Below are 27,046 nucleotides of genomic sequence, written 5' to 3'. Positions count from 1 at the left end.
GGAGTAAATTTTTTTTTTTAAGAATTTGAGGTCTGACCTGGGGAGTTTCTGAACTGTCACCTTCCAGCAGTTGATGTAAGAAGTGGTATTTTAAGTGGTGAATGAAGCAATAGAAATAATCTTTTTCTCCCTCCGCCCTTTTATTGTAGGGAATGCAAGCTCGATTCAGTTTAAAAGGAGAATTAATTCCTGCAGATGCTGATTTACCGACACATCTAGGCCTGCATCACCATGGAGAAGAAGCAGAGGTAAGTATAATGTAGTAGAAAGGGCACACCCATTTCAGTTTTCTGTGTTTGATTTGGCAGATTCCTTTTGTGTCAAGGCTTTTTAGTGACAAAAACCTTAGGAAAGTGTGGACGGGTGATTTTCTTTTGAACCAAGCTCCTGAAGAGAAGTTGGGTCTGCATGCATTAACTGCTTTGCTTTCAGAAAACTCCATTAATGCTTTTTCTTCTTAATGCCATTAAGGATCTGTGGTGTTGGAAAAAAGTGCACATACATCCTTTTCTTAAGAAGTCAGTTTTCTCCTGTCACATCAATGATTAGAATATCTTTTGCAATTGCCAGAAAGCAGCAAACTGCATTGTATTGCAGTTTGTCTCCCGTTATGCAGTATTTTACAGTTCATCTTATTTTAAGGGGCCTATGTTTACCTATAGCTGAGGGGTTTTTTGTTGAGGTTTGGTTGCTTTTTTTTTTTTTTTTTTCCCTCTCCTCCCCCAATTTAGAGGGCTGGTTATTCTCTCCAAGAGCTCTTTCATTTGTCTCGCAGCCAAGTTATTCAACAGAGGACACTGGCTCTACAGGTCTTAGGTCGTATTGTTGAAAAGGTAAGTCACTTTCCATGGAATTCCTCCCCATAATTCAAGTTTCTGGTGGATCAGGGCCCAGATTCTCTGGTACTAGTTGTTCACTTTCTACTATTAAATGAAGGTGAGCAAAATCACCAGCAGGGCATTCTTTTCCACTGAGGATCTCCTTACTGATTGAAAAGTTAAGTGTTGGGACATAACAAACTGAGTTTCAGGTTTCTTTGGAGGGAGATGCTTCCAAGTGTTGTTTAGCAGCAGTGCTGCAACTTCAGTTCTGTTGTTGCTTTGAACGCAAGTTATTTTTTTCGTGTTACTTTTGTGACAAACCTATCCTTGGCAATGACCCTTTCACTCCTGTTGTCTGAGCCAGTTTCATGATGTGCTTTTTCTGTAGGAGGTGAGAATGATCCGGCTTACTTGTAGAGTGATGTGCCAATAACATAAAGCAAAATGAATATTTACTTCTGTGCACATTTCCAACTAACTCTTAGGGGAAGTGCTAACCTTCCCTCCAACAGCAGTGGAGGCAGAGAAGAAGAAACAGTGTGGTTTTGAGAAAAACAATGGGGCAGAAGATGGGTCCAGACTTTAGAAAGAGACGTTTCCTGCATTAAGGAACTGGAGTTGTGTGCCTCTCTAGAATGAAAGGGGGAGAAAATAAAGGAAAGAAAACTGCACATAGTTTAGCTGCTTTACAGTAGAAATGGGACAAGGCAAACACACAGAATGTTGAGATGTACCCAACTGAGATGACACAGCTTTAACACTGGCTCTGTGTGGCATACGTTTCAGGCCAGGGCTGGAGAGTTTGCTTCCTCCTTGAAGGGCAGCATTCTGCGTCTGCTGCTTGATGCTGGGTTTCTCTTCTTGCTGCGTTTCTCGCTGGATGATGCAGTGGATAATGTCATAGCAGCATCTGTTGGTGCTCTCCGGGCTCTGCTGGTGTCACTTGATGATGAGGTGAGACAATCATTAAGTGCCTGGGTTTGATTTCATGCTGAGCTGTTTACAGGAATCAGAATGAGAAGACATGGTAAGTGGCTTGAACAAAGGCTTGCTGGATGGGTTAGCTTAATGGTCAATAGAATGCCATTGCTGTGCTTTGGGACAGACAAGGGAGTGTGTTATCCCAGCTTGAGACATTCAGACATGTTTTCTCCTGTTTGAATTAGTTCTGCCTCATGATTAAATTCAGTGCAGGCTGCTGAGGTTCTCTTCCTTTTGACATCCTTACAGTCTAGATCAGGCCGCTACTAATGTATGTGTACAATTTAATTTTTTTAATATGGCCTCTTATGCTGTTGGCTTCTTGCTTTGTAGTTTTTCCTGCTTCTGAACAGATTAAATATTCTCCCTGCTTTCCCTTATGCCTCATAATGATACTGTTTTCTTTTTCTGTCACTGTCCATTTTCTGCTGTTCTCAAATGCTTTTCTTACATTGATAAATGCCTAATTTTGCCTTCTCATGTCTGTTTTTTCCTTGATGCTTTTTCCCTTGTTAGAAGGTTGGGATTTCTTTTGGGTGTTCAGAGATACTACAGAGCCCTGAGCAGCAAGATTAAGATGTCTTCCTGCTTGGGCAGAGGCAGTCCATTATAAGCAAAGCATGCTGTGGGCTGTGTTTCAAGTTCCTTCCATGAGAGCTGCTCCTGTGTCAGACTGCAAAGGGGCTGGTGATAGAGAAGAGTCGGTAGATCTTAAAAAGCCCCCTGCAACTTCTCCCCGGCCTTTAGAGCGCTCCCTAGTGCGGAGGCAAGAGAAATGAAGGGCTGGGCAGCTTTCTCCACATCTTGCTCCTTTTCTGAGCTATGAGCCTAATGGTGTTCTGCTAGATGAGTCCTGCCCACCCATGGTGGGTAATTAATGTTATGAATCAGCTTCTTAATGTGCTTTTCTTTCTTCTGATATTACTCTGGTTTATAACTGTCTGCAGTGCTCTGATTCTCAGATCAAAGCTTATGGCGTGGTGTCTTGTATATGTGGGGATTGCTGACTCTCTCGATGCCAAAAGCAGCGCTGTGAGTGCTGTGTCAGTGTATATTTTTCTCATTCGGAGAGTCCTTCCTAGAGTCTCACGCTGCTGAGTTTCAAAAGGTCTCTGAGGAAGGAACAGGGCTGGAAGCCCGGCCTTCTGCTCCAGGATTTGGAAGACAAACAGGATTTATCCCCACTATAAACACAGAAGATCAACACATGTAAAAATCATGCTGTCTGAAGGTTTTGTTCATTCATCAATGGCTATGGGAAGGAAGCACCTTTTTCTTCGCTTCCTTTGAAGACCCAGATACTGTCTTATGCTTTTCCTTCTCTTGGTGGAAGGAAGGCTATAGTCCCAAACTCCGTATTCCAGATGGACTCATAGCTTCATCCCCTAAAGTCAGGCCTCTTCTGACCATGTCATTCACTCACTTACCAGCTTTGTTTAATATTGCCTTTTTAAATTTTTTTTTAATGTCTGATAATAACTTGCACTCCCATTTGAAAGTTTTCAAAACAGCTCAGGGTTTACTTGATGTCTACCACTTCTTTTCTGACTAATGTGGTAGTTATTTCTGATTGCCAGTTCAGGAAATGGAAATTTAGAGCAGTTATTAAGTAGTGCAAGGGTTCAATTTGACTGACTTTTATATTCTAAAACATTTTGGGGGAGGTAGGTCTGCTACGGGAGCAATCCCATCTCTGAAGAATTGAAAGCTCGCTTATTGCAGTATTGCCCTAGAACTTGAGAGTATCTGACACTGTCATTAGCTGTGAACAAAAAAAGAGGTTTTTTATTTGCTGAAGCTGAGGAGTTTTCAGACAAAAGCCAAACAAACATGAAAAAATACACCAGACAGTCTTTATTTTAACATACCAATTTTTACATGACCGTTCTGTATTATTTGTGACCTAAGTTCCACACAGATCCAGAAATGGGAATAGAGCAAATAAATGCAAAACTCCAGTTTAACTTCTAGAGCCTTGGTTTATTTATTTACTTTTATCTTAAGCGTTTTCTATTTAAGCTGCATTTCTGTTACCTGTGTAGTGAATTTAATTCACCTCACAGTAATTGCCTTTCATGATTTCCCCAAATGTGTGTGGGTCATAGGTTGAAATCACTTCCCTGAAAAAGCATTACGTTCCACTTGTACGTGTTTAGAATACCCTTTATTGTGTTCCTATTTTCCTGGGGTTAGGTGGGAATCAATAAAGCATTCTGTAGTCAAAAGCATCCTTGAAAATTCTTTGTCTTCCATGATTTCTTTGTGAGAATTTTATTTTATGTGCTTTTACTCTCCTTACAGAAATATCTTGATTGGACTTTCTCATGGTACCAGGGGATGGCGGCATTCCCCTTTGTCCCCAGCAATGAGGAGGAAGAAGAGGAAGAAGAGGAAGAATTAAATGGAACAGAGAAGTCTCAAGATAAAAAATTAAAGGATGAAAACAAGCCAGATCCAGATGTGGCCCGATATGACGTTGTAAAGGTAAGCACAGAACTAGACTTGAAATATTTTTAGGAAAATAGGCACAGTGGCTATGTGTGCTGTTGAAATATCTATCCTCCTGTATATGCTTTTAAGAACATTCTGAACAAGAATTAGAACTCTTCCCTGGCTGTTGGATGTTATGTTTCTGTCATATATTACTAGGAGGGTAATTTTATTGGTCTCTAAAAATGTTGAGACTTGACCTGTGCGATTTCAGTATCATTAAGTATCTCTAACTTCCTCTAGGGAAACTGGCAACACCACCACTGATGACCTTGTAGGACTTGCTGAAAGACTGTGTACAGACATGATTTTCAAGCTCACTTACTTGAGCTTGAAGTGAAAAGGTTCCAGCCACTATTAAAGTGTCTGTATGCACTTCTGTGAAGTTAAACATGAGCATTACAGCTGGGTAGTTCAGAACTAGTTAGATTTATACAATGGCACTCTTTTTGTATTTGATATAAGGTGGCTGCTTAGCATTTCCCCAATTTCATTCTTCATCTTTGCATTTCTCAGATCAAGAGTTACAGCATTTGGAAGGAATTCCTTACATATTTAAAGCTAATCCCACATTACTGATAGGGAGATCTAAAAATAGCAATCTTTTATCTCAAACCCATCCTTGGTGGAGCTGATGCAACTCTCTTGCCTGCTGCAATCATTAAAACCTGTGATCATGTCACTTAGTCCATGTGCTCAAGCCTGTGTTCGAATGGCACTTGGTTAAAAGCTTTACTGGGCAAATGAATTATGGTACTTGGGCATCTGGTCTCATTTAGAGGCTTCATTATTTCACATGTATTCTACTAGGTGACGCTGTTTACAAAGCTTAACGAAAGAGTTGTAGATAGAAGAGATGAGATCAGTTTATGATTCTGGAAACAGTTGCGTGGTTCAGCATAATGGATTTTAACTTGCTCCAAGTGGCCCAAACTCAGAAGATATTTGGGATAAAATTCGCCACTGTTCTAGTTGTTGTGAAATTCCATTTATAGAATCATAGAATCGTTTAGGTTGGAAAAAACCTTTAAGATTTCTCACCTGCTTGTTGGCTGTTACAACCCAATTATTCCATACAGCTGGAAAAGGAGTATTTAAACTAGCAGCAGAATTCAGTCAGGCCTAGAACTACAACCTTGCTTGGCTACAACTTTTTAAAAGTATTGGTACTTATGAACTCACGTGTTGTGGAGTTGCCTTTTCCCAGAACTAGGAATGCATACCACTGTCACTTAAACTGAAGATTTGTTTCCTAGCACCGCCACTGATCATAGAATCATAGAATTGTTTAGGTTGGAAAAGACCTTTAAGATCATCCAGTCCAACCATTAACCTAACATTACCAAGTCCACACTAAACCAATCAAGGGTAGACTACACTAAACTATGTCCCAGAGTGCCACGTCTACCCGTTTTTTGAACGCTTCCAGGGATGGTGACTCCACCACCTCTCTGGGCAGCCTGTTCCAATGCTTGACTACCCCTTCCGTGAAGAAAGTTTTCCTAATATCCAACCTAAACCTCCCCTGGTGCAGCTTGAGCCCATTTCCTCTTGTCTTATCGCTAACTACTTGGGAGAAGAGACCAACACCCACCTCACTACAACCTCCTTTCAGGTAGTTGTAGAGAGTGATAAGGTCTCCCCTCAGCCTCCTCCTCTCCAGACTAAACAACCCCAGTTCCCTGAGCTGCTCCTCATAAGGCCTGTGCTCCAGACCCTTCACCAGCTTCGTTGCCCTTCTCTGAACATGCTCCAGCACTTCAATATCATGGTCTTCTGTTCTGTGAACCATAAAATAAAAATCACATCATCTCTCTGCATCTCTCTTTTCCTACTGCAAAATAGGAGTTGGTGTCTGTTCTCTGCTTCTGTCAGCTTTCTCTGACATAACAGGTACTATCAGAGGGAGTGCTGCATTAGGTGCAGGTGGTGTCTAGCCAAAATGATTCAAGGACCATGAGAACCCTTTTCAGCCACATTAGGTTTTAGTAGTCCTTCATAGGCAAGGTTGTTTTCCTATTCCCTGTTACTTACAGTTTCATACTCTGGAAAACACAAGTATCCGAACACCACCAGTGGTTTGATTCAGAACAGAAGTTCAGTCATTTCTGCTCTCTTGAGCTAACTCTTGCTCATTTGCTAGCATACTGGCAAATCCACAGAAGCTTACCTCTTAGTTTCCCCACAGGTAGTTTTAAAACTGTCTCTCTGCAGAAGATGTCATTGAATCTGCTTTTGTCTTCCAGCAACTGCAGTTCAGAGAGCCATTGTTAAGAGCATAATGGATTGATATATATTCCCACCCCCCCCCCACCCCCCCCCCCCTTCTCTCCTTTCAGGGACTTTTGAAGACACAGATCCAGCACCGGCTAAGGTACATCCTGGAGGTGGTACGACCTGTTCCAACAGTAGTTCTGGATATACTGCACATCCTCACCCACATAGCAAGGCACTCCTCTGAAGCGTGCAGCCAGGTAAGTCTGTTACACAGGAGCTTCGGAATAGTAGAGAAAGGTTTGAAAAAGTGAAGAAAGAAGCAGGTAAAGTTATGGCAAGGAGATTAGACAAAGTTGTGTATTTTGCATGTCTTTTGCATGTCTGCATAATTGCATACCTTTAGTTATTTGTGCTGCCTGGTATTTTTCTGCAGCTGCTTGACTGTCCTCGGTTGATTGAGACCATTGTCAGGGAATTTCTCCCTACTCAGTGGGATCCCCAAGTGGCTGAACCAGGATGTTTGCTCACCAGCCTTCATGGAGTTGCTTGTGCCACTGCTATGAAGTTCATCAGAGTGTTGGCATCTGGAGGCCGAAATGCAACAGCCAGGCTGGTGAGTGATTCTCAGAAGAGCTTTTCTGATTGCGAAGGCCTTTGTTCTCTGTGCCTTACTTTTTAAGTAAAGATAGAGGATTAATTGGAGGTGACTGAGCTGAAGCTGAAATAATCATTGTGAAGAAGGTGCATATGTGTGTTTTAAAGGGCTTGTTGACAATGTCATAATAATGATGCCTTCTGCTGTATACCAGTAGAAGAGCTGTCTCAAGCTTTTCTCTGTTTTTTTTTTTGTTTTGTTTTATATAGCACAGTTATGCAGAATCACAAAGCACAACTCAGTGATACTGACCAACAGCAGATGTTTAGAGCACACATTGCTGTGTGATGCTCTGTACTCTCCCGTGTTCCAGTGATAGGCAGCTTAGGACTGTATAAACCAGCGATCTAATTGCTATCCTTGTGTTTTACAACCCTGGTTGAACTTGCCTGCCATTCGTCTTAATAACTCTGAGGTCATTTATCAGTATTTCCAACACCTCTTATCTACTTCTGGACAGGTTTTCCACTTCAGAGATAATTGCATTCATTCATATAGGTCATCACACTGGTGCTATAAATGCATAATATCTACCAAGAGCAGCACCCATTACAGTGCAATGAGCACCTCTTAGGATTTTTGGTTCAGTATTGTTAATAGCATCTAATAAATTGCCATCCAGGAAATTGCTAATATCAGCAGAACACCACCGGTCTGTGCTATAAAATACATAGAATAATGTGCTGATAATGGATAGTGGGGTATTTAAAGGCTGTTAAGTGGTGCCAGGAACATAGTAGAAAATCTCAGAATTTTACTCTATTTCAGGCTTTGTGTACTCCAGGTGTTTCAAGGCGTGCAAAAATTCCTTACAAGGTTCCTGCCATTTAGGCTTTGGTTCTGTTGCACTCTCATATGGCTTGTTACAGGCACTTAAACATGGGAATGGAAGATAATAGAAAACTAAATCAAAATCGTCAATGTAGGAATTTATTTTAGCTAACAACAAAATTTTTCCATCTTCCTTCTCTGGAAGTACATTTGACTTTGCCCCCTGTTCTGTAGGAGGGGTGTCAGAATTCATAGTTTGATTCATCAGCTCCTTTGCTTTCTTGCTGGTGTGCATTGATTTCCCTACAAGATGTCTCTAAAGCATTTGAATTTTAAATTATCTATAATATGTCCTTGTGTTGTGGAAAAGACATTGTTATCTCATTTGTTTAGACAGAGCACACACAAGCTTTTGTATGTGTGGGAGAAGGAAAGAGAAGCTCTTTTTTTATGGTTAAGCAAAAATACCCAATTGTTGGGGAGGATAAAAATTATTTCTAGAGAACTGCAAATGAGTCATGTCATGCTTAATTTGGTACTAAAATAACCTCAGAACATTCCCAAGGCATCAAAACTCTATAATCTTATAAAAGTAACAGGCAGGAGGTACCCTTTTTATAAAATAAACACAGAATCATAGAACAGTTTAGGTTGTCGGACCTCCGAAAGCCATTTAGTGTGACCTCCCAAAAAGAATATCTGCATCAATTCAGTGCTTTTGTATAGTGTTTTTAATAAGATATATCTTTACATGTAATCTTGACTAATAGAGTTCTATTTATGACTACTGAAAGAAGGACAATTACACATTTTTGAAAAATTAGTTAAATGCTGCAGAGAGCATCCAAAATAAGAGTGTGCGTGGGCTAGACAAACCTCTGTCAGGAGTGATTTAGGTGTAGTTGATTTGTGTTAGGAATGGATTAGGTAACACCTAGGCATCCCTTCCAGGAATATTTCTCTCTTAACAGCCATTGACTATTTATTGATCCTTTGTAGTATGCTCCTTAAGATTACACAAGATAAAGACAGATTTGAACAGTGCAAGAGGAGTTTAGAATGAGCTGAATTGAAACCTGCAGCTCTTTTGGTGTGTCAGAGTAATGAGGTAATGATGCATGCAACTGTTGTCTCTTATCCTTTTGCCTTTTTGATTGTTCATTCTTTTCTTGTTTATTTGTTTTACAGCTTAACAAATTTGAAATGAAAAATCGGTTAAGTCGATTTATAGCTGAAGACCCACTGGATCTGCTCCTGCCAAGGGAAGAAGCCATAAGGCTAAGCACCGAAGCATTTCGGTTATGGGCTGTGGCGGCTGGCTATGGTCAGGCCTGTGATCTCTACAGGTACAGTCCAAAGCTGGAGGAATGGGGGTGGAGGGCACAACAGGGAAAATGAACATCCTGTTCCAGAGGGTCAAATATAGGGATCTCCAGGCTCAGCCTATACACCCTTCAGAGAATCTTATCTCCCTTTCTCTGGCCTCCTGCAGTAAAACTTGCAGTTTCTAAAGGTATTTCTGTTGAGTATTGCCTTTTTTCTGGTTGTTCTTTATCTCCTGTGTTTAAGCACTGGTATTTTGTTGTTTCTCCTCTGTACTATGGGAGATCACCCTAACTTTTTGGGGCTGCATCTTTTTCCCCTTGAAGGCGTGAATAATCTGTGCTTGTGTGACATCAAGATGTGTAGTTTGCAGCACACCTAGGATTGAATCTGCTGACCTAAAGGCAGTCTGTGGGCAGCAGTCACCAGCATGCACGCTGAGTGAGGCAGACTGATGCAGACAAACTCTGCATGCTCTGCCAACTTTCAGTTCAGTACGTGTGCTTGCCCGTCAAAGTCTGCACTAGGCTAAGTCTGACCTACCTCAAGCATTGAATCTTCTTCTGTAATTGCACTGACTTGGAAGCACAGAGATGGCTGTAGAATTGCTCTGAAGAGGAGTAAAAGGGAGGCCAGTATTAAGTTTCAGAAGGGGGATTCTCTCTCTGCAACAGCATTTTGTGTTCTCCAGTCCCATCAGGTGTATTGGTTAATAAAGAGCAAAAACTGTATATAACTTTTTAGCACTGTAAATAATGTTGAAGAAAGACAAACAGCAGAAGATTCCTTAAATTTGCATGATTATAACTGGATACTTTGGCTGAGAATTTGAGAACTAGGGAAACAAGAATAAAATAGAAGTAGTTTTTCCAAGAGATTATCAGAATGCTAGGAGGCAGAGTATTGAGTAGGTCCCATTCAGATGAATTTGGAATGACAGTATTCTTCCTTTGTCATCTTTTTTCCATGTCTGTTTATTTTTGTTATTTTGGTGGTGGTGATGTTTCTCATAATCTCATTTTAGCAATCTTTATAAATATGCGATGGGAGGGTGTAAAGAAGATAGAGCCAGCTTCTTCCAGTGGTATGACGTCAAAGTACAAGAAGCAATAGGCACAAATGGAAATACAGGAAATTTCACTTAAGTGTAAGAAAAAAACGTTTACTGTCAAGGCAATCAAACACTGGAGCAGGTTGCACAGGAAGATTGTGGACTCTCCATCCCTGAAGATACTAAAAATCCAACTGGACATGTTTCTGGGCAAACTTGCTCTAGCTGACCTGGCTTGAGCAGGGAGTTGAACTATAGATGATCTCCAGAGACCCCTTCCAACCTCATCTATTCTGTGATTCATACTATAGGAATCTCTACCCTGCGCTGGTGAGGATACTGCAGTCCCTGCCTGAATTGCTCAGCTCTTGCCATGGGAAGAGTCCTATGATTGAGTTGTCTGTCCAGCGAGCTACGGCAGTAGTTACTCTGCTGATACATGTGACGCAAACAGCAGGCTACGCGGCAGAGCTGCAGGCCAAGCTGAGCAGGTAGGCCCTCTCTGTCACCAGCTCTGTGTATCTGAGTAGTTGTCATCCTGCCTTCCCTGTCTTTTGTTTGGAGAGACCTGGCCATCACCTTTTTTTTTTTTTTTTCCTCCCCTTCATTTTGGACAGGTTACTGTCCCACATGTGAATCCCTGCATGGTGGGTTGTATTTTCTCTGAGACAAGGTCAGAAGGGTTATCTAGTCTGACAGCTAGCTGACACCTGCTAGCCTGGTAAGAGGCAGGAGTAAAAATCTCCATTCAGCTGTGGGGCAGAAAGAGAGTGTTAGCCAAATGTCCTGCTGAAAGGAGCTAGGAAGTTCCTTTGACCTTCCCTTTGGGGAAAAGAAAGTAACCTCCCTGAGGTTTGGAGGAAAGAACCTCTCTGCAGAGACCAAGATGGGTCAGGATTAAGAGGTTGTTGGTTTTGATAGACATCAAAGCAGTAGGATTTGCTGAAGACGCAGGTACTTTTTCTGGTGAAAAGCAAGAAACTCTTTAACTAAAGCTGGATACTGAGGTAGTGTGTCCAGTAAAACTAGCTCAAAGACAGAGTAGTGCAGGTGAAGAAACTTCAGCTTTCATGAGTAGATTCTGCATTTGTCCTTTCTGCCTAAATTGATTTGATCTGGTCTGTGGGAATGTGCAAAGACTTTTTTTTTTTTCCCCTAGTGGCTGTTGTCAGGTATTGCCTTCCAGACTACATGCAATTGGAAATCTTGTTATTAAAAATGAAGATTTAGAGAGGCAATTGTTTCTGAGACATATGTGCTATCCTGTGTCGTTCTTCCATTGTGTTTCAGTAATAGCTCAGAAGATAGTGAACAGATTCCACCTCCTCCAGTATCATGGAATCAAGTGTCAGGCTTACAGCCCTTCCTTGAGACCAGTCTGAAAAAATTCCTCCAGGAGATATCCCAGACAGAAACTTGGCAAACTCTCCAGCCTCTGACCACAACTTATGTGATCTACCTAGGAGTTTATTACAGTGCTTGCAGCCAACAGGTAAGGCCTGAAAATACAGGGTGTCTTTTCATCTCACCAGCATCAGCTTGTGTATTACCTCTGAGAACATGAACTTACAGGCAATGCTGAAAAAGACGGATGTTGAGGCATCTAGCTCAGGACTAGATTTTGTTTGCCACAGTTCATATCTAGGCTGCATGGCATTTAGTGTCAGATAAGTCTGCTGATTCTTCGCATTAGCAGTGCCAAATATCACTCTTTCTTTCTTGTTCTTTCTTCCTTTGGGCTCAGAGTCTCAATCACGGTATGTGGTAGTGCTGTGACTGTTCTGATTTACTGCAGAGATCCAAAGCATGAAGCAAATATGACCTAATTTAGTTTGGCAGTCCTTTCTCCTTGTGGCCTAAATCAGGTTGCACATTTTTGCATTTGCTGTGGTCTGAGAGCTTACATGTGGACAGTTACACTGCAATAATCTGGTTGGAAGACTGAACATTGAGGGTCATGCCATATGAATTTTGGATAGGAAACAATAAAAATAAATTTATTTGCTGCCCCACTGACATTCAAGGTCAAATTCTGTAACCCAGTTACAGTTGTAGTATGTGACCATCTTTTAAAGTGAGTTTTCTGAAGGTGACACATCAGTGTGATGCTGTTGAAGAATAATGTCTTTTACTTTAGCTACCTTAAAGATTCATGTTCTAAAGATTCCTCTTTACTGCCCAACTGACATGCCTGTGTTCTGACCTGGGAGAGCTGCCTTCAGGGTGTGGGGATAATTTAATGGCTGTAGTTATTCATACTTCTGCAACTCCTCTGAAACTTGCCCAAAGCCACTGAGTTTGTTAGTTGTGGCTGGGGTGGAAACCGCCACTATCTTTCAAAGATGTCTTCAGTGCCCCAAAGGTTGCTAGTACCCGTCAGATGCTGTCATTAGGTCCTGAGCAATTAGAGAACCAGTATAGCAAAGAGGTTAATACTCCTTTTTAACATTTATACATACCAGAAGAGTGGCTGACAAAATAATTTTTTAAGTCCTTGAACTATGACATAAGATTTTTTCTCTTTATTTCCACTTAAAAAGAAGTTCAATCATCTACCTGTGGGTAGCTAATCTGATTAAAAAAAAAAAAAAAACCAAATATGTAGAACGTTTGGATGGACTAGTGAAAAAAAAAAAATCAACATGTATAGTAACTAGTGTACACTGGGACCTTCTTGGCATATTTTTGTTAGGTGACTAACAAAGGTTAGTATCTTCATGTAGATTTTACTGATTTCTGGAGGATTTCACCTGGGGGAAATTAGATTTTATTTTATAGAAATGAGTATTTCTGTATCCTAGAGCAGCATTCTAATGAAGGGAAAGAACATTAAAATTTGCCAACATGTTCCTTCAACCTGGAATATTGCTTACTAGGGTTGGAAGAATTTGGATGGTTCTCTAAAAGCCACAGATCCTCCTCTGTGCAGTGTTCATCCATGGTCATGCTTTGATAGGTCAATTGCACTTTATACAGTTGATTTTTTTTTTTTTTTGAGACCCTCATCATGCCACTCTGCTTTCTCAAGGTAGTCCTGATCACCTTTGTGTTGTCTTCAAGTTAAATGGAAAGATCAGCACGTAGATGGTATGGGGAGAGGGGTTTAGCCACATAGGGCAAGTTTTCATTTAGAGAATCTTGATCCTGTACCTTACTTCCAGCCAATTAAGAAATCTCTGTGATGCATTTTAATACTTGAGTGTGAGAACACCTAGAGCAGTTCCACTATGTAGATGATGTGGTCTGGCAAAAAGACAATAAAAACAGAGAAAGCAATTAAATCAACCTGTCTTTTTGTCCTCACTGGAATGCCTTCATTCACCATCTTTTCCTGTCTTCTGCAGCCATCAGTCAATCCAATTGACTGCTTAGAGGAACTGGAACGTTTGACATCTGAGGTGCTCCAGCCCCTTCTCAGCCAGCCAGCTATACAAAGCATGTGGGACTTGCTGAGGTAAAATCATTTCACTGCTAAGATGCTGTTGCCAGAAGCTAAGGGAGCCTTGTTTCTATACTGTATTGTGTGGCAGTTTTCCCCCTCCCATTTTTTTTCCCCTGTACATATGTGCCCCATATGTGTGAATTGGAGTGCAGTAGGGCTCTGTCTACACCCTGCTCTGTCCTCTCTCTCCTCACAGCAAAAAGCATGATGGCCACAGGAGTTCTCCAGTTCCTCCTTTCCTACTGGTGCTGCTGCAGGGTCTGCATCTCTGCCCTTCCGTGTAGCTGTGTTTTTCATATCAATTTCAGATTGATTTTAGTCAGTCTTGGCTTTGATTCTTCTTTGGTTTCACTGTTTTTTAAAAAAACCAACCAAACAAAAAAAACCCATCAATTTGAGTCCCTCTTACATCAGGGAGGTGAGCGTGTGTGTGTACCATTCATGTGCTCTGTGTGATGCTGCTTATATAAAATAACTTAAGCTCCTGCAGAGCTTCACTAAGGCTTTGAAAGCCCCTGCAAGAAAGTGAAAGGCCAGATACCAAACTGTTCTTTCAGGCATTTGGATAACATAAGCTTTGTCTCTGGCTCCGGGAACTGTTAAGCACTGGAGATATTCTGTCTTTGTGCTGTAGAGGGAGCCTCCCTACTAGCCTTCGATGAGCCCTCTGCAGAGGGGGAACCTAAAAGGCCTAACTTGTAGTCGGGGGGACATCCGGCTGCTTCTGAGAACATCTGATATAAGGGGTACTTGAAATCTTTGGTTTTAAGTGTCATTTGAACGGTCACCAGACAGTTTGGCCCGTGTTCTGTCATGACTGAGAAGTGAGGTCTGAAGTTCTTAGCACCAAAACTTCCAACACAAAGGCACTCATTAGAACCTTTACTGCCTGTCCTTGAGGTCTGAAAGTAATGAGTTTGGTCAAACTGTAAAAGCCCATCAGCAAGAATTCTCCTAGACTGTTCTTAACACTGGCTGGTAAAAATAGAGAGTCAGCTAATCTCTGCCTTAATATTTTGACAATCTTGTCTAAACATTCTGGGCAGATTAGGGCCAGGAGTTCAGGGTACTCTGTGAGCCCCACATGTATTCACGCCTCTCCTACATGGTAATGCCAGTGGAAAGAAGAGCAATGCATTTAAAGAATTAGTTCTCTGTCATAAAGTAATGATATGGATCTTTGACAAGATTTGCCCTGTTGCTCCATTACTGTTGAGCAACATGCTTACAGTCACTTGTCCTTGTAGTGGTCTTGCCTGTGCAGACATGATATGCTTAGTGTGGGCCCTGTAAGCACTGCTGATATGAAAAGTTCTAGTTTCGCCCGCAGAGGGTGAGCGCACACACCAAGAACAGTATGCGTGGTCGTGTGCACGTACGTTAAAGCTAGGTTCTTTCTGAACAGACTTCAAAAATATGCATTTCATGAGCACATAAGGGGCAGCATTTTTGCAAAGTCAGTTTTAGATATAAGCTGGCTTTTTGGCTTTGCCTGCCAGTTTATTATTGAAATGTCTTGGGTGGGTGTGCAGCTTTATTAGCCTGGTTTACGTATGTACATGGCAAAATGTCTATTTTTTTTTTTTTTTCAATCAAAGGCCCAATGCTTTCAAATGTTTGACATCACAGATGCGTCGCTGCATCAGTATTTCTGCAAGTCATGAATAATTTAGCTGAAGATTAGAATTCATGACAGCTCACTAGCATTAGCTTGTATGGCAATAATGCTTGCTTGACCAGCTGTGATACTAGGTTTTTTTCTTGCACAGTCTTTGGGGCTTCGGTTTTACTGCAGCGTGTGGCACAGTTCAGACCGTAACATTCCTACAAGATAATTCTTCAGCCGTATGAGTGCTTTTGACCTGACCCCTCTCTCTTTATCTGTTCACACAGGCCGTGTTCTGCTTTGTGCAACCCTCTGTCCTGTTCCCCAGCACCAGAATCTGTCTTCAGCATTGCGTCTCTGAGTTGTACTGGAGGCAAGCCTCCTTTGAGCCTGGTGGGCTCCAAGTCACCTTTCCCCTTCCTCACTGCCCTCCTATTTCTCATCAATAGCATCACTCACATTCACAAAGGTCTGACCAGCAAGGTGAGAATAGACTTTTTCACTGTAAGTTCTAGGTGAATGATGATATATATGCTTCTGAGGGAGGTTAATATTTGTATCTTCCTAGGCTTAAGAGTGATGTTAGTAGGACTATTAAAAAGGAATTGTTGCATATTTTTATTTTAAAAATGTTGAAGTACTATGGAGAGAAATACCTCCATTTTCAGAACAGGTGGGACAAGGATCTGAAAAATACCTTCTGTCTTTGAATTCCAATATCCAGTTGACACTGGGAAGCTGGAATTATAGAGCAGGTGATGAATGATGATGATGCTTAAAGGATGGATTTACAAAGAACATTGAGAAGGGTTAAATAACTGTTGTTTGGCTAAGCAAAATAGATAACTGAGTGTCAGAGGAGAAAAGGGATGGTTGAAGCGTATATAACAAAGAAAAATGGGATAAAATTAAACAAGAGAATGAGTGCCTCAGTGGCTGAAGAGGTCTCTTCTGCTTCTGGTTGCCCTGAATTTTTAGAATGAGAGTGTCATGGAAGAGTGCACACTCTGAAGAGGAAATGGCAGAGCCCTAGAGAGATGGAGTACCTAGCATAAGCTTTCTCAATACCTTCCTGTGTCATCTTATGTTGAATTAGCTGACCGGTTACTAATAGTGATATCTGGCCAGATGACAGAAAACCCTCTTAAGCCACTGGCCAGACTTCTGTCTTTTACAAAGCACTGTGGAAAATGTAGGCAGTGACTGTTGGTTACCTGCGGTGGGGATGGTCATGATGGATGCAGGTGAGACCTGAGGCAGAAAAGCAGATATTTATCGGGCTATTTTTAAATATCCCTTTTGGAGTAGCCAACAGGAGTTCTCACGGGAGAAGGTAGGGGGTAGGCTGTGGAGAGGGCTATGTTTTACTTTCCTCCAAGCATGAACTGTCTTAGTAGTATTTGTCTCCACTTCTGATTCCTTTATAGTACAGCTCTGTTCTGGGCTTCAGAGGCTTGAAGGATTATCTGCATCAAAGCTGGCAGACCAGACCTCCCTCTGTAACTCCCTCATCTGCGTGGATCTTGCGCCATGAATATCATCTGCAGTACTTTGTGTTAGCGTTGGCTCGGAGAATGGTATCGTTATTAGTCTTTTCATTTCATTCACCCGAGAAATTCACTTCACCCTGGCCTCTCCAACTCAGTGTGTCAGACTGGCAACTGGTCTTTGCATCCATGTTCTTTCTCATATTTGACGTGGGTCTGGTGACTTTTCAGCTGTCTTTTAATGCCTCATTAGCAAGTAATATCTTTACAGTTACTGATGTGGGGATTTACATCCAAAATACTTTGGATGGCAAAACTATATTTTTGCCCGTCTTTGGGCTAGAGTGAGAACAAAGTTTTCAAGTGTGCTGCTAAAAAAGATGTCTGACTATCTAAGACAGGGGAAGCAGAAAGATCTCAGTATGAATGCTGACAGTTCTTGCAGTCTGCCTCAGTCTCTCACTTTCCAGCAAGATCTATGTCTTGGTGACCTCCCTGTCCTTGTTGATTGCCTTGTTGACAAATGGTATAGTGCTTTTATCTGTTGTTTTGTTTCCTGTACAGGCAGGCACTTGTCCGGATTATGCCCAGCATGCCTCACTCCATCACTGTGTTGCTATGGCATTGCTAAGCCGTCTGTTGCCAGGGAGTGAGCATCTGGCTTACGAGGTCCTACTGGATCTTGCCTTTAATCCAGAGTTTCTTCCGTAAGCTTTGTATTTTTTTTCCTTTCTGTAGTCTGGTACATGGGAAAACTTGGGAAGATTGAAAAAGCGCATGTTGGCACTGCAGTTTTGTTGTAATTTTTGGCCTCTAATAGCGCCTGTATTCAAATTTTTGTTACTCATTAGCATATTCTCCAGTCACAGAGCCTTCTAATCAGACCAGTAGTGTGGTTGCAGATTTCTCTCCGATGTACCAATGTTGAGAAATGCAACCAGTTTCTTTTGATCCCCTCTGTGGCAAGAGTCCTGTGATTCCTGATAGAACTGATTCTTACTAAATAGGGCAATTTGACATAGCCCAAAAAGCTTATTAAATCTTCCTTAAACCCTTATTATACAAGTTCTTACACAAATTTTTGCTAATTTGACAACGGTGATGTCTTCCACCTTACACTGGAAGAAATCATGAGCATCTGAAATGTGAAGCCTCCCATGTCTGGCCAAGAAAATGGTAGCAGTTCATCTTGTTCATCACAATCTCTTTGAAATTTGCCATGGCGCATCCCTGTAGGACATTGGACCAAGATGTTGCAAGGAGATACTATAGTTTTCCCAAAAGAAGGAAGGTTTGTGGGTGGGTTGGTTGGTTTGGGTGTTGTGGTTTTGTGGGGTTTTTTGTTGTTGTTTTGGGGGTGTTTTTCTTGTTTTGGTGGTGGTTTTGGGGGGGGGGTTTGTGTGGTTGGTTTTTTTTGTGGTGGGTTGTGGGGGAGGGTTGTGTGGTATGGTTGGTTTGTTTGTTTTGTGGTGTGGTTTTGGTTTTGGGTTTTTTGTTTGTTTGTTTGGTTGGGTTTTTTTTTACAAATACCTGCTATAGAGCTATCATTTTGTGAGAATGTGTCAAGCAATCTGAGGCCATGGTCAGTCTCTGGTCTGAGATCATGGCACATAGATTTGACAAACACAACCCTCCCAATTTCTAACTACTGGTCTGTATGGTTCCCCTGACCTTGCCACTGCTAGCTGCAAAACTACTATTTCGAGAATTGTCTTACTGATTCATGCAGGCCTTATACGATATGGGGTATTTAATCTCAGCACGCTTGACAGCCATGTTGGTAAGTAGACTGCCTCTCTGGACAAGGGGTTGCAGCCTCCACACCAGACTGCTGGCATCGTGTGGAGGTTTTTCATGGCAAGGCCTCAGTGTTGCTAACTCCAAATGTAGTTCTGTGTATTCCCTGTAAATACCAAGATAGCTGATGCTTTACAGGCACTCAATATTATCATAGCTGAATGCTGTAGAAAGTGTTGTGAGTGCTGTGCATATACTCCTCTCCCTGATCCAGGAAGATTGTAGAGATGAATTTCTGTGGTGTTTTGGTGTTTTGGGTTTTTTTGGTTTTTTGTTGGGGGTTTTTTTTCAGTTGTTGTTTCTTAAACTGATGTTTGTCTTTATCTTACAGTGAAGGGAAGGCTGGAGGGCCAGAAGCAGCTGACTTCTCTGATATTCTACATCTGGGTACCAGTGCCAAACTGGCACAGCCTGGCTCTGTGGCAGCATTTTTTTCAAAGGCAACTCGTGGTGCCCTGCTGAGAGAATCGTACCAGAATTTGCCTTTCATTCGCTCCTGCTACCTTTCTCATTTTGTCCACTTGCAGCCTACCCTTATGCGTTCCCAAGCATCCTATCAAGGACGGAATTACCTCATCCAGTCAATGTTGCTTCCTGAGGTCAAAGGGCCCATCCTGCCTTCAGACTGGCCGTTCTTTCCACTTATTAGCCTCTACAACAAAGTGACTAATGCAGAGACACGTGGGGCTGTACTGAACTCTCTCCCACTTGATCTCGTCAACACTGTGACCTGGAACCTGCAGTGGGTCTTGTTGCTGGAAACCTGGCGTGCTAAAACCCTTCAGAGCATCCCTACTGCAGCCAAACTTGCACGGCTTATGTGTGTCTTCCTCACAGGTGGTGACCTCTTTCTAGAAGCACCGATTCACCGCTACACAGCTGCCCTTCTCTCTATGTATTGCCAACCCAAGGCATTGGACTCTCTGAACTTGGATGCTCCTCTCCCTGGTTTGGCTTCCTTCCACGATCTATATATAAGTCTACTGGAGCAGTTTGAAGGTGTCTCCTTTGGAGATCCACTCTTTGGAGTCTTTGTTCTTCTACCTCTACAGAAGCGTTTCAGCGTTCATCTGCGTCTCTCTGTTTTTGGGGAGCACACAAGTATTCTGCGGGCACTGGGAGTGCCGCTCCAGCAGGTAATCCTGGCTTATGGTAGTTGCCTGTCGCTGCGTATTTCTGGGTTACTGGGCTCTTGCCTGTGTTTCTCCAACCTTGATTTGGGCATCCTCCCAGCGCTTCCCCTTCTTCCTCATCCCTCCTTGTTCAGTAGAATAATCATGCTTTTTTGCTTAGAAGATTTTCATTCTCCCTGAAGAAAGTCCAATGCTTGGAATGTAAAATAGAATAGTGTCGTGGTTTAGCCCCAGCCAGCAACTAAGCACCACGCAGCCGCTCGCTCCTTCCCCCTACCCTGATGGGAGGGAATTGGAGGAGTAAGAGTCAGAAACACTCCTGGCTTGAGATAAGAACAGTTTAATAATTGAAATAAAGTAAAATAATAATGATAATAATAACAATATAATAATGATAATAATAATATACAAAGCAAGTGATGCACAATACAATTGCTCACCACCCGCTGACCAATACCCAGACAGTTCCCGAGCAGCGATCGCTGCTCCCTGGCCAACCCCCCCCCCAGTTTATATACTGAGCATGATGTCACATGGTATGGAATAGCCCTTTGGTCAGTTTGGATCAACTATTCTGGCTGTGCCCCCTCCCAGTTTCTTGTGTACCTGGCAGAGCATGGGAAGCTGAAAAGTCCTTGACTAGCATAAGCAGTACTCAGCAACAACTAAAAACATCAGTGTGTTATCAACATTCTTCTCCTACTAAATCCAAAACACAGCACTGTTCCTGCTACTAGGTAGAAAATTAACTCTATCCCAGCCGAAACCAGGACAAATAGGAATGGAGAGCAATGTTCTTTTGATTTAGGGATGTGACAGCAGTATATACTTTTTTTTGTTGTTATGTGGTTTTTTTTTTTTTAAACAGCTTGATTGATTATAAGTCTGAAGAACAGAGTCCAGCCCCTGTAGGTGCAGGCCCTTGTCACATAATCATTTTCAGAAACCTGTTGAACTGTCTTTTGAGAGCAGTGTGTATACATGGAGGGCAGGAGCTGTGAAATTGTTCAGTCTTTGGTGGAAACTGTCCCACAACCTGCTTGGTCTAATGATTGAGAACCTCCGTCTAATTTATGGCCTGTATGTATGAAGGGCTAGTCTGCCCCCCATGTTGTTCTGCCAGCAATTACCTTTCCCTTAAATAAGTCTTTTCTCACCTTGGTGAGAACCTTTTCCTGACCCAGTGCATGGACAAACAGTCATTTTTCCTCTCAGCCATGTTTCCACATTTAGTTATACTGGAGTTGTGCTTTGTTGGGTAACTCAGTGAAAAATTTGATCTGTCAAGTGTAGGACTGCATTTCTTGTGAATGAGCAGAGCACAAGAGATGGAATTTAGCTGGCTTTAAGCTCTGTGTCAGTTGACAGAGAATACCTGATTTAGCCTAAAGTTTACTAATACAAAGATAACCTTTCAAAAAATTTTTTCCAAACAACTGTGAACCAGCAGTTTATTTGAGATCAGTGCTTTCCATTGTGTGGTTGCAGTGCTTTTGCTCTGGTTGTAGTAATTCTGCGGCCAGTTTTTCCATATCATTATGGCCAGATGAGCCTTTGTTTCGTAAGCCAAGATATTCTTGCCTGCTTCTTATGATAAGCTCTCTGTTCTCTGATGTTCTCAGTAGCCCTTCCCTGTCTCTATTCCAGTTCCACAAATATATGTAGGAACAGAGCTGAACACCATATTCCAGATGAAAGCCCTGATTCTACATCACATGCTTTATCTTGTCTTGATCCCTCAACACCAGATCCCTTGGTACCATCAGAATTGTGGCATACATTACAATGGAGAACATTTCAAAACAGATTGTTTTTAATGTGCTTGGAAAGTTTTTAAATGCTGAATACTTTGAAAAATGTTCTCATTGCTGTGTTGCTTGAGAACAAACTATGTGTTGGAAAACTTGAACAAGATCACTTGAGGAGGTGCTGCTTGTTTGGGTGTTTTCCCTTTTTGTGGGGAGTTAAAAATACCCTAGCGGGCAGTAGGAATATCCTAGCAGGCAGGCTGCTTTTTGAATTGAGTAAAATCAATGATTGTCCTTTGTCGTGCAAAGAAGATGCTCCATAGTGAAATACGTAATTTTAGCCCCAGAGAACTTATCTCAAAATTGAGAAGAATAAAAATTGGACTTCTGGAGAGGGGAAAAGCAAATAAAACCAGGTTGTTACTAGGAGCTTTTCTGACCTATTTTTCGAAGATAGACAGTGAAGTCAGAAAACGTTGGAAACTTTGCTTAACAACATTAACTCTGGCACATACATCTGCTTCCCTTTCCTGGCTAAATGCATAGATCCGTGTAAGCCCCTCTGGTACATTAGCAGGATGCGGTGCTGTTGAAAGTACTCTGTCTCCTCACTTTGAAACCACTCTTCTTACCTGAGCCAAAAAAGCAGCTGCAGTGATATAGCCAGTAAAACATCTCTCCATAAAGCTGAAGAGGTCTTGAGGATGCTTTGTCAAAGACATGTCTCATTAGTCAGTGTGGGCAGTAACAGCTCTGCTCCAAATGGGAGTTGTGCCAGCGAGGTACATCATGTTATATGGGAGTACACTCACACAGCTGGGGAAAGGGCACCCTAAAGTCATGAACTTCCCCTCACTGCTTAGACCCTGACAAAAATCGTAATGTTGCCTCTGGGTGGGTTTGTTGCAGTTTCCTGTGCCTCTTGAGCGATACACTTCCCCTCCTGAGGACAACCTGAACCTCCTGCGACTCTACTTCCGAACACTGGTCACTGGTGCGCTGCGCCACACCTGGTGCCCTGTTCTTTACGTGGTGGCTGTGGCTCATGTGAACAGCTTTATTTTCTCCCAAGACAGCACGACACAGGTAGGTAATGGGTAGCGGAGCCTCAGGGCTGGAAGCTTTGGGTTTTGTGTCTGCTCTTCCCGAGAGTCCATCGTGGCTTGTTGTGAATCACTGACACTGGGCTTGAAAACAAAGATTGCAAGCAAATTTTTTGAGGACTGGTCAGCTGTTTGAGAATCTACATATGAAATGTGGACAGCAGCTCTTGTTCATTATACCCTAAAGCACTTGCATTAATGGTAGCCAGTCCTACATAAACCTTCAAAGTGAGCAACTATGTGGGCTATGGTAGTGGGGGAAGAACAAAGCAGAGAGGATGAGGGAGCTGATCAGGCAGAGAGAGCTTGTAATAGATTTAGCCTCTGCCTGGGACAGCCTTAATGTGCAGAGTGCTCTCTCCTTTCACCTTGCTTGAATAACCAAGCAGAAACCTTCCCATGGCCTTGGGGCCTCTAGCAATGGTTACTTGTGCTAACACTTCAGCTGTCATCTACAATTCTACCTGAAAGTTGAAAAGTCAGCTGAGTTTCAGGTCAGGGGAAGAAGGAGAGAGGCAGGACCCAAGCAATAGCCATCTCTAGCACTTTCTGATGGAACAAGCTGCTCTTTGGAGCATCATCATAATGAGAAAAGCATCCTCCTGGAGTGCTGTACACCTGTGGGCAAAGGTAGCACTGTGCCATATTAAGCAAAGTATGTGTTTTGTTCCCAGGAGACTGATGCTGCTCGGAAAAGCATGCTGCGGAAGACATGGCTGTTGGTGGATGAGGTAGGATCTGTAAGGTTTGGTCTGTGCCACTGGGACTTAAGTTTTTCAGACATAGTACTCTTAACAGATTTACCTTTGGCTTTTGAAATTTGTATTTAATTGCCTTGCTAATTTGAGAATGAGAGGAGATTAGCAGCAGGGTTTTGACCTATGATCGCTATAAATACTGTTATCCAGTTCTTATAGTAGTTGAACTCAAAGCACTGAGCCTGTTGGAACCCAGATGAATCTCCTGTACTGTATTTCCATGCCTCTTGCCTAAGCTGCATTATATCTGGATAGTGAGAGGTCCTAGAGAGATGATTCTAGAACAACTATGAATAGGTGGCCTGCAGTGATCTCCCTTAACTCTGTCAGATGCTTCCCCCTGAAAAGAACAAAAAAGATGTAAGGTTTCTCTTTTTCTCAGGGAGCTTGCCAAAGTCCATCGTTTGTGTGACCAGTGTTCAGAAGTAGAGTCGCAGGAGGTTCAGGTTGTCCTCAGGAGGGGAAGTGTATCTCTCAAGAGGCACAGGAAACTGCAACAAACCCACCCAGAGGCAACATTTGGACCTTTATGTTTAGTGTCCAGGGTAAATTCTTAGATCCCACTCAAAACCCCATTTGGGCTTCTGGCAAGAAGTCATTGTGAGGGGTTGTTGAGGAGACAGTGGAGTTGTGCTCAAAAGAGGAAATCTCATGCAAATCAAAAGTGAACTTTCTTGAAAGAAACTCACCTTTTAGAGCTCTTCTATTGAAGATGATGCAATTAAATATGTTGGGCATGATGGAATTGTACTGTCTGGCAGGTCGCTATGTTGTGCTGGAGACAGGGTGGAAAAGATTAGGTTCTGTTCAGACGTGCTTAATGGCTGCTGTTTCTTTCTTCAGACCTTGAAAAAGCACCTACTCTACTACAGACTGCTGAATGCAGAGAGCCCTTTGGGATTTGACCTTTATGAGCAGCTCCCTCCCATGCGACTGAAGTACCTGCAGATGGTGACACAGAAGGAAAATAAGGAGAATGCACCAGTGCTAGTCTCATAGCAAAACACTTGTGCAAGACGGCCAAGGGGAAGAATGGAAGAGCTCAGTTTATGCTTCACTGATGAAACTACGTGCACTTTAGAAAGTTTCAGTGTCTTACCTGGACACTCTTGGCATCTTCACAAAGTGAAGCACTAGTAGAATGCTCCCAGCCCTGCAGAACAATACACATCTTCTCAAGACATGGCAATATGTGTGTAACCTCTCCATGATGAATGCTGGAGCATTTTCCTCCATTCTCTTTCAGGTTGTTCTACTTCTCCCCAGAGAAGGTGACAATGTGTCTGAGAGGCACTGGACTATTGAAAACTTCCTGTTGAAGGAAGTAGAAAACCTATTTCATTCAGGTGGGCTGGAGATTGTGGGTTTTCGAGACGATGTCTGTCTTCCCCAGGTCTTTCCCTTGCTTTCCTGAGTTTTGAATGGTCCTTTCTCCACACTATCCCCTGCAAATAAAATGACAATACAGCAGGGAAGAAGCTGATCCTGAGAGCCTTTTTTAAAAATAGATGTATATGCAAGCAGTTTCTCCAGGACAGTGTTCTGTGCACACAATCAGTCACACAGATGTATTGTGTCAGACCTCTAAGAAATAATATTTCCTAGTGCAGTGATACAAACACTGAATATCCCCACTTGGCTGTCTTTTAGATAGTCTCTAAACTGCTTTCTTTTCTCCCTTAATTTTGTAACATGTATAGCAAGATCAAAAATAATTTCTTTGCAGGGCAGGATGCTTGGCAGAAACCACTCCCCATTAGAGAAAAAAAAACCCAAGTATCTGCTTGTTTGAATAGAATGTATATTGGTTGCCCTCTGAGAAGAGGGGAATGTAATTTAAATTTTATAGTGGAGTTCCTAAGCTTAAACCTGATTTTAAAAATTGCTAATTTGATCCCACTTCTACATCCAAATTCTGTATTACAGCCTCAGACACAAGGGCTACAAATACAGTGCCCTAAAAGGCTCATCACAAGTGCCAGGTCAAGTCCAGAATTTACCCTAGGTGTGATCTCACTGGATGTTTCATTTATATCCAATAATTTTTGCAGAACTACAGTCACTCTGGCAGGGTTTTGTTTGAAGAACTTACTTTTATGAACAAAACTTGTTGAAGTTATTTCTTCTGTTTTGTTCTTACGAATACATTCCTCTGGAAGGGGCAGGATGATGCCTAGCCTGAAGACCTGAGCTCTTTACCTATCAAATAGGCCAAGCTAGCTTCCCTCCAAAGAAACCATGCCTATATTAACCTTGCTCCAGTGAATGTCCTAGTAAGAGTGTGAAACACTGTTAATAGCCCACTTTGTAATTGTTGGAATTGTTTCAGACAAGAAACAAATTCCAGCTAGCAACTTCATGGCTGTGGTGCTGTCTTTGTATTGGCAGTTTTCTAAGTGTACTAATCCTCCCTTAGGTTGCCAGGAAATACACCGTTTCATCTTTTTCCCCCTTATTTCAGAAACGATGTTTCATTTTAATCTCTCTCTTCACACACACCCCCCTTTTTTTTTTCTTCTGTTGCAGCTTTTGGTCTGTGGTTTCTCTGTGCTGCAGATCAATGGCACATAAAGTAACAAAAGCACAGTGGGGGTTTTTTGTTGTTAATTATTTTAAAAGTACTTGATGTTATTAAAAGTTCAGTCAAAGGCATTCAAGTTTCTATTCTGTCTAGATGGTAAAAGCCCAGCAGTTGTCTTTCAAGAGCAATGGATGGTAAAATTTAAGGACTCCTAGCTGCCCATTTAAGAGCAGCCTTCATCGAGGACTTTGCCTTTTGCTTTTCAGACCTCCAGTTATAAAAACTCTTCCAGTCCTTTGTGTGATGCAAAGTTGAATTTTGTAATATGTACAGGGTGTAAATAAATATTTTGATAGCTCTGCAGCTTGTTTTTGGGGGGGGAGGAACTATGAGAATGCTCTCCTTTATTTAAATCTTTCTTGAGTTTGGATAGTTCTCTTTGCAATTTATCAGGATTTTGGAAATGCTACTTCTGTGAGGAAATCCACTAAGCTTTGGAGCTCTGTAAGAGAGCTCTTTAGGCGAAAGGCATCATCCTGCTTGTGTGGTAGGTCATTAACACAGGGTACCAAATTCTGTGTGTATGTGGGGGAGGTGCAGGGTGGGTATTATGTGACTTGTCATGTCCCACAAGTGGGAAGACAGTAAAAAACTGTCCATGGATGGTATTTGTAGGTGATGAGAGAGGAGGTGGATTTCATTTATTTTATGAACTCTGGGAAGTAAAGGATCAGGCTTTTGCCTGATTCTCAAAACCCCCTCTTGTTCCCGGATCTTCCTCAAGCTGTCAGTGTATGCCCAGAAAATACCTACATGTTTTGACATGAAGTTCTGGTGCAAGCATCAGCAATGGAGGGAAGGAAAGGATCCCAAATCATTCTGCAGGCTACAGTTGCATGCAGAACATTCTAAGGATGCTGCATGTGAGCTGTAAGCTTTCAAAACTTTGACTGTCACTTGGGATGGTACAGCAATCCTAAGCTTGAATTTTTTAAGGCTTTGGGCAGCCTTGTGCCAGATTTCTCTGCAGAACACTAGAGGGCATTGCTTTAGTTTAAATGCAAGCTTTCTCGGCTTCAGGGCAATTGGGACTTAAAAAAACCCAACCAACCCTTAAACCTGGTTTGAATTTTCTGCACTTT

General features: G+C 42.1%; 1 protein-coding gene across 2 annotated transcripts in view; it reads left to right on the top strand.

Annotated features, from left to right (window-relative positions):
* The window catches only part of RPAP1 (RNA polymerase II associated protein 1), a 43,881-nt gene extending 18,000 nt beyond the window's left edge, over window positions 1-25,881 (top strand). The window contains exons 9-25 of one of the 2 annotated variants that reach the window (XM_075712039.1): window positions 150-248; window positions 732-833; window positions 1,608-1,775; window positions 4,104-4,286; window positions 6,632-6,766; window positions 6,943-7,122; window positions 9,124-9,281; window positions 10,621-10,800; window positions 11,600-11,801; window positions 13,654-13,763; window positions 15,645-15,840; window positions 16,785-16,934; window positions 17,409-17,551; window positions 18,973-19,777; window positions 22,432-22,608; window positions 23,300-23,356; window positions 24,227-25,881. In XM_075712039.1, coding sequence (XP_075568154.1) covers window positions 150-248; window positions 732-833; window positions 1,608-1,775; window positions 4,104-4,286; window positions 6,632-6,766; window positions 6,943-7,122; window positions 9,124-9,281; window positions 10,621-10,800; window positions 11,600-11,801; window positions 13,654-13,763; window positions 15,645-15,840; window positions 16,785-16,934; window positions 17,409-17,551; window positions 18,973-19,777; window positions 22,432-22,608; window positions 23,300-23,356; window positions 24,227-24,382 — 3,201 coding nt within the window. In that variant the 3' untranslated portion in view covers window positions 24,383-25,881. The remainder of the gene's footprint in view (window positions 1-149; window positions 249-731; window positions 834-1,607; window positions 1,776-4,103; window positions 4,287-6,631; window positions 6,767-6,942; window positions 7,123-9,123; window positions 9,282-10,620; window positions 10,801-11,599; window positions 11,802-13,653; window positions 13,764-15,644; window positions 15,841-16,784; window positions 16,935-17,408; window positions 17,552-18,972; window positions 19,778-22,431; window positions 22,609-23,299; window positions 23,357-24,226) is intronic. The other variant, XM_075712040.1, reaches the window with a different exon arrangement.
* The last annotated feature ends 1,165 nt before the right edge of the window (window positions 25,882-27,046 follow it).

This window comes from Pelecanus crispus, chromosome 6 (assembly GCF_030463565.1).
Source record: "Pelecanus crispus isolate bPelCri1 chromosome 6, bPelCri1.pri, whole genome shotgun sequence".
Classification (NCBI taxonomy): domain Eukaryota; kingdom Metazoa; phylum Chordata; class Aves; order Pelecaniformes; family Pelecanidae; genus Pelecanus; species Pelecanus crispus.
The sequence above is the reverse complement of the archived record's forward strand: the minus strand, read 5'-3'. Positions and strand labels throughout refer to the sequence as shown.